Source organism: Marmota marmota, unplaced genomic scaffold (assembly GCF_001458135.2).
Source record: "Marmota marmota marmota unplaced genomic scaffold, marMar, whole genome shotgun sequence".
Taxonomy (NCBI): Eukaryota; Metazoa; Chordata; class Mammalia; order Rodentia; family Sciuridae; genus Marmota; species Marmota marmota.
In genome coordinates this window covers 355,884-363,052 of record NW_026000205.1, presented here as the reverse complement: position 1 = coordinate 363,052, position 7,169 = coordinate 355,884, and the positions used below count along the sequence as shown (strand labels likewise).

General features: G+C 53.8%; 1 protein-coding gene across 2 annotated transcripts in view; it reads right to left on the bottom strand.

Moving 5' to 3' along the window:
* Window positions 1-2,131: 2,131 nt before the first annotated feature.
* The window catches only part of Klk5 (kallikrein related peptidase 5), an 8,547-nt gene continuing 3,509 nt past the window's right edge, over window positions 2,132-7,169 (bottom strand). For both annotated transcript variants that reach the window (XM_048790441.1, XM_015496446.2), the window contains exons 3-6: window positions 6,333-6,591; window positions 5,225-5,481; window positions 5,009-5,142; window positions 2,132-2,590 (exon numbers count right to left, since the gene is read on the bottom strand). In XM_048790441.1, the coding sequence (XP_048646398.1) occupies window positions 2,435-2,590; window positions 5,009-5,142; window positions 5,225-5,481; window positions 6,333-6,591 (806 nt within the window). In that variant the 3' untranslated portion in view covers window positions 2,132-2,434. The remainder of the gene's footprint in view (window positions 2,591-5,008; window positions 5,143-5,224; window positions 5,482-6,332; window positions 6,592-7,169) is intronic.

The following is a 7,169-nucleotide window of genomic DNA, read 5'->3' as shown; positions in this document are numbered from 1 at the left end:
CTCCTGCCCGCTGCTATTGATGAAGGGTGATTAGGGGATCCTTGTTGTCTTGTGGCCCTACCTTTCTGGGTCAGTATCTGAACCAAAGACAGCCACCGTACATTCTCTGTCTAGGGCTCCGAACTAAGACAGGCCAAGAGCTGGAGTCATTTATAGGGGAGGTGGGAGCTGCTGTGCCAGGCTGGTACAGCCGACATGGTGAGGGGCAGGATGCCCAGTGGGGAAGGGAGAGGAGCAAGACCTGGACAGAAAGATCATGGAGGAGAAGAGCCCTGGCTCCTCTGGGCAGTGGCCGCCCCGCCCACCCTTTTCCAATTTAAATTCATGAATATTCTTTTGATGACCCACCTCCCTTTTCTGCCCTGGCCAATAAGTTTTATCATTTTTTCTCTAAACCAAGAGTCAGAATGATCTTCTTGGAGCATGAACCAGATTTCATCACCTCTAGGTTCAAAAATGGCCCACGTTCCCTCCGCTTAGGGAAAAGGAGCAAGCAGGCAGCCGGGCCTGGGGCTTTCAGTTCCTGGAAAAGCAGGCCTGCTCCCGTGTCCGCTCTTTCATTTGTCCTTCTCTCTGTGTGGAATGCCACTGCCCTGGACGTTCCTTTTCAACCTGCGGGTTACAGCTCAAATGCCCCATCTCAGAGAGGCCCCTCGTAGGAGCTTCCTGTGGCTGCTGTGACAAGTCACCACGGATTTAGGGGCTTAAAACAACACAGATTTACTGTTCTACAGCCCTGGTGCTCAGAAGCCCCAAATGGGTCCCACTGGGCAGAAATCAAGGCCTGGGCAGGGCTGGCTTCTCATGGGGGCTCCAGCAGGATCCAATCCCGTGCTATCAGCTTCTAGATCCTACTCCCATTCCCAAGCCCCGGCCCACTCCACCTTCAAATCCATCAGCGTGGCATCTTCCAGTCTCGCTCAACTCATTCTGCACTTCCTGCTTCCCTCTCTAAGGACCCTTGTGATTAAACAGGGTCCACCAGGATAACCCAGGACCATCTCCCCATCTCAGGCCTCTCTCAGGCCCACATCTGCAATGTCCTTTAGCTGTACAGATGCTGCTCGACTTCCCATGGGGTTGGGGCCCAATAAACCCTTTGCACATTGAAAATGTCATAAATAAAAAATGCACCTAATGTACCTAGCCTATCAGACACCATCGCTCTGCCACACCAAAGGGCTATTGTTGTTTCTCCTCAGATTCCATGGCCGGGGGAGCTGTGGCTAGCTGCGCCTCCCGACATCACAAGACAGTACCCGTATTAGTTGGCTTTCTGTTGCTGTGACGAAACACAAGAGAAACAGCTTAAAAAAGAGGAAAAGTTTATTGTGGCTCATGTTTTGTTGGCCCCGACACTTCTGGGCCTACGGGGAGGCACAGCATCATGCAGGAAGAAACTGAGGGACAGGAGGGGCACATTCTAGTGTCCCCTTCAAGGACACACCCCACTGCCTTCCACCAGACCCCACCTCCTCAAGGTCCCAGCCTCCCAACAGCACCTTCAGAAGGGGCCCCAGGCTGCAGCGCGGGAGCCTTAGGAGCATTCAAGGTCACACCATAAGGAGAATCAGACTGCCAGCCGGGAGAGGGACACAAATCCAAAATTTGAGGTATGAGTCCTATAAAATGCACATTGGTTTTAAACCACTGTAAAGTGAAAAAGAAAAAAAAAAAAGTAGAATCCTTGTAAGTTGGGGAATCAGGTATCATTCATAGGTTCCGGAAATTAGGATGAGGACATATTTGGGAGACCAAACACGCCTCTCTCCCCCTCCCCCATGGAGTGTCCAAGGAGCTCCAGACCCCAACACGCCCATCTCCTTCCTCGCGCTCTACTCTCATCCTCATTACTAACTATTGCAGGTGGATGTATGTATTTACCCATCCTTTTATTTCTGCTACTAGAAACTCTGTGAGGTAGGATTTTTTTTTTTTTTTCTGTAGCTGTGTCCCCAGCCCCCAGCACCTGGAACAAGTTTTGGCCAAAAGCAGTCACTAGATCAATATCTGTGAGATGGATGAGCAGTAGCTTGGGTGACTCTGTCTGGTAGGCAGATAACCTCATAGAGCACACTCAGCAGCTGAGGGAGAACTTGTCCCCAGCTGCCCAGATGCACGCAGACGCCACTTCTCCTCAGATGTTTTATTTCGAGGACTAAATTTGGGTCACGGCTGCAGAGACGGATGGACCCCGGGCTTGGGGATGAAAGCGCTGGGAGACTGAGCAGCAGTCTCAGCCTTGGTCGTGCTGAGAATGGTCCCCAGAAAGACGGGACCGGTTGCCTGTTGGGTGAAGGGGACACTGATTCCAGGGGACAGTAGGGTGGGGGCTGGAGAGGGTCACAGCATCAGCACTTCGAGGAAGGAAAAGGGTTTTGGAGGAAGCGTGGGGTTCCTGCAGCAGGTGGGTGAGGCCCCCATCCTGGGTGGCTCAGGAGTTGCACTTGATGGTGTCCTCAATCCATTTGGTGAACTGGCAGAGCTTGGTGTAGACACCAGGCCTGTTGGGCTGGGCACAGGGGTAATCTCCCCAGGACACGAGCCCCTGCAGGACGCCGTCACAGACCACAGGTCCCCCAGAATCACCCTGTGGGGCAGAAAGGGAGGCAGAGATGGGAGAGGTGTCGGGAGGGGGACACGAGAGCCCCAGAGCCATACGCAGATTCGAAGAGCATGCACAGGCGGAAAGTCCATATGAGGGCACCCGAGACAGATGGAGATGGAGTCCCAGGTAAAAGCGCCAACCGGCCAAGGAGAGGTTAGTAATGTTTCTCCCCAAGTCCAGCTTTTAGAAACTCCATTCTCCCCTCTCCCCAGCACCCCCACATCTTCATTCCCCAGGGCTGGGACTGTCCTCACAGCACCTTGGCTGTGTCCCATCTCCCCCACGTGTCTCTGGGTCACTCCCCTCGCCAGCCTTTGCAAGCCTGACGTCTCCTGCCCAACACTCCTCCCTCCTTGCTCGTCCTTGACACCAATCCATACTGTGCCTAGATTTCACTTCTGCAAAAGCACAGCTCCCCACCTCTGGGCCAGGGCTTCCTGACCAAGGCACTGGCGACGTGCGGGCTGCCTTAACTCCACGCTGTGGGCTGGCCTGAGCGGGAGGACACTCAGCAGCGGCCTCCGCTCCGCCCACTCGATGCCAGTGACATGCTTCCTCCACGCAGTTGTGACAACCAGAAATGTCTCCAGGCATTGCCACATGTTCCCTGGGGGACAGTCACCCCCGCCAGAGCACCACTCCCTTGGACTCATTTGTGTTGCCCATCTGAATTAATCCCCCGAACTTCCCTGTAATTACCTCTTGTGACGACATTCACTGATCTTCCCTGTCATTTCTTATTTGTGTTTTTGCAAAATCTGAATAACCAGACAGTCCTGGTGTGGGCTAGGAAGGTGCCTGAAGTCTGGCAGGGAGGGACAGTGTTGGGCAGAGCCAGCCTGGACACCCGCAAGTTTCACTTGCCGGCGCTTTGGCTGCTCGTTGATTTTCATTGAAATCCCCGAGTGGATCTTTTGGAGAGGCCGTTAGTTAACTGCTCTGATCCTTGGCTGCTTGTCCATAAAATAAGCCTGATGATAATGGCTACGTGAGTGAATTCCTGGATGTGAGTAAACAACTTAAGACGCTGATTAGTCAGCTGCTGTGGCTATTATACTATTAGCACGAGTCTCATAGTTTGTTATTATTTCTTGCTCGTAGCATTTTGTGGCCACACTCAGACCACACGCCCCGAGGTCTGGAAAAACAAAATAGGAGCCTGGCTACTAAAGGGTTCGGTGGTTGGAAATGCTGAATTCCAACTAGATGTGCTTTCTTTCTCTGATAAAAATCCCCCACCCCCATCTGATCCCCCATCCCACCTCACATCCAGATGCATACAGGGTTCAGTGAGGACAGTTTGGTCTGGGAGACAGGGACAGTGGTGTGATCACCAGGCCTGTGTAACCCGGGGTCCCTGTGCAGCTGTGGGAGGGGCCGTAGGGCTGCCTGGGTCCACAGCTCACTGACCACCAAAGCACCAAGGAAACAAACGTCCTCCCAGGGCTGCAGGAGCTTTGGAAGCCTGCTCTACGGAGGAGCCTGCGTTAACAGTGGGATTCTGATTTCTGTCTGTCTTAATGACAAAGCTTTGAAGAGAACACAGAGAGCTTTGGGTTAGCCATGCAGAGATATTTGATGAAGGTTGCCCCTGACCACCTCTCCAGCCTCCCTTCCTGCGACCCCCGCCCTCCTTCCCTGGGAACACTGGTCTCTTTCCTTCTGTGAATCAGCCAAACCCCTCCCTGTCCGAGGACGTTTGCACATGCCTCTTCTGTCCCCTTCACCTTTGTGAATCTGGCTTCTTGGAGTCACTCAGTTTCTGCTCACGTTTTTTGGAAAACTGTCATTTTTATAGATATTGTTGGAACAAGACATTAACCGGCCCCATGCCTGAAAATTGCCCCAATAGAACTTTGATGACTACTATGTGAAGGACAGCCCCCTATCCTTGGTGTGGCATCTTTATGCAGTGCCCAACCTGCCAACCTCAGCAGCCTCCATCTCTCCTCCTAGACCTGTGCAACCCTGCATGGCTATTGAGCCCCCAAAACACGCCTACCGAACTGAGATGTGCTCCGTAAAATACACCTCGGCCTTCAAAGACATAACGAGAAAGGGAAAAGCAGGAAGGTAAACTACCCCGTTCATGATTGTCTTAGATTAGTTACATTTGGAAGTGATGATATTATTCGGCGGGATATATTAAGTAAAATATGCTGTTGATGTTAATTTCACCTGTTTCTTTTTTACTTTTAAAAATGTGGCTACTGGGAACTCTGAAATGATGCGTGTGGCTGCTGCTGTATTTCTACAGGACGGCATGGCTCCAGGTGGGAGCTCGGTGAGAACAGGGCTTTAACTGTCTGGGTCACCCTGGACTCCCACTTAGCAGGTACCTGGTGGCCTAAATGGCACTCTGTGTATCTGCGAATACAGGGAGAAGCCTCTGGTCCTCACCTGGCAGGAGTCTCTGCCCGCCTCGTCGCCGGCACAGAACATGGTTTCGTCTATCTGTCTCGGGTAGGCCTTCTTGCACCTCTCGTCACTGAGCACGGTGATGTTCAGGCACTGGAGGACCTTGGGGAAGTCATCTGTCAAACAGGAAGGCAGTGAGAGGCAGAGAAAGACACTGAGGGGGGAGACGGGCAGGGGTCAGGAGGAAGCCACACTCACGTTGTTTGTTGCTGGTGGTTCCCCAGCCAGACACCATGCACCTGGTGCCGGCCGACGGGCAGGTGGAGGCTATTTTGATGGGCTTGACTGCATTCGTGCTACGGATCTTTCGGTTTAGTTTGATGAGCATAAGATCGTTGGAGTGGCCAGGGTGGGAGTAGCCAGGGTGGGGGATGGACTTGATTCCCTGGAACATCTGCTGCCCAGATTCATAGACTGGGGACATGGAATGGTGGCCGAGACGAACTCTGAAGACTCTGAGCAGGACGGTGCAGGTCATCACCAGCCGCGATCCATACCCCACGTCCAATGCCAGTCCTAACCCCAAACCATTCCTAACCCTGCTCCACCGCATCCTCAACCCCAGCACCAACCCGATGCCCAGCTCCATCTGTCTCCAACCGCAGGCCCACCTCCCGCCCACAGCTCCAGACCTATTCCTGTCCCAGCCCCAGTCCTGAGCCTTTCCCCACCCAGAAGCCATCAGTGTGCATTCCCAACCCCAAATCCAGTGTCCCCAACCCTGTACTCTAATCCCAACTGCACACTCAAGGCTACCCCTATTCCACATCCACACCCACCTCAGAGCCATCTCATTCCCACTGCATCCCAATACCTACCTGACCCCCAGTTCCAGAGCTGACTTTAATTCCATCTCCCTCCCAGACCATCAGTGTATTAGCCAATCCTAAAGGGGATCCATCTGCAACCCCCAACCCAGCTGCAACCCCAGCCCTAATCCTTTACCCATCCCCAATTCATCCACACTTGCATTCCCAAACCCAAACCCAACCACCCAACTCCAAATCCAGTCATCTGCAATCCCTTTTCCAACTCTAATCCCATCCCATCTTCAAGCCACTTCTGTTTCCAACCCCAACCCCGCCCCAATTTAAAAGCCAATCCTAATCCCCCTCTCTATCCTAAACCATTACACACACACCCCTAGCTCCAAATCCAACACATCTGCAACACCCACCCCACCCTGTTCTCCCCAGCTCTCTCTTATCCTGTCCCCAACGCTGCCTCCACCTGCTCCCTGACCCGCTCCCTTCCCCTCACCTCCCTGCCCTTCCTCCCGTGCAGCCCCGGGTCCAGCCCCACTCACGGCTTCCTGCAGTGGGCAGCGGTGAGCAGCCACTGCGGGTTCACCAGCACGGCCCCGCAGTAGAGCTTGTTGGGCCCCAGCAGCAGCGCGCCCTGCCACGGCTGAGTGTCCTTCTCGCAGTCTGACCCATTCACTATGCGGCTGCTGCTGTCACCCGACCGGGAGTCCTCCCCGTCCTCAGCTGCGAGGAACTGGTTGCTCCCAGAGGACTCGGCAGTGGGGGGGTTGTCACAGGAAACATTATTTGCAAGAATAGGCTCTGTGGGCAGAAGATGGGGGGAAGCCGGGCTCAGGCGTGGGGCGTGGGCGTGGGCTGGAGCTTAGATGCAGAAGATGGGGCTTCGACTCCAGAGGCTGGACGGCCAGGGGATGTCTGACCTCAGAGATTATGTTGAGGGGCAGGGGCTTTAGGGGCAGGGGCAGGGCCACAGAAATGGACCTAAGTGGCTCAGACACAGGGACAGAGCTGGGGCTTGGGTCCTGGACTTGCCCAACTCTGGACCTCAGGGATTCTGAGGATTGGCTAGAGCTCAGTGGGTGAGATCAGAGGAGGGTAAAATTGGGTTCAGGAGCCCTGGACAATCTCAAGGGCAAAATCTGGACTGTAGGGGCCGAGACCTGGGCTATTGGGAGGGGACCTGATCTCAAGAAGTGGGTCAGGCTTTAGCATCTGGGGTCACAGCTGGAGGCAGTAGAGTCTGAGATGAGAGAGGTACCGACTTAGGCAGAGACAAGGTCGGGGTAATATGGGATAATGGACCCTAATAAAAGCCCTGACTTTGGAAGAAGATGTGGGGCCCGGGCTCTGTTTTTTTTTTTTTTTTTTTTTTTTTTAAA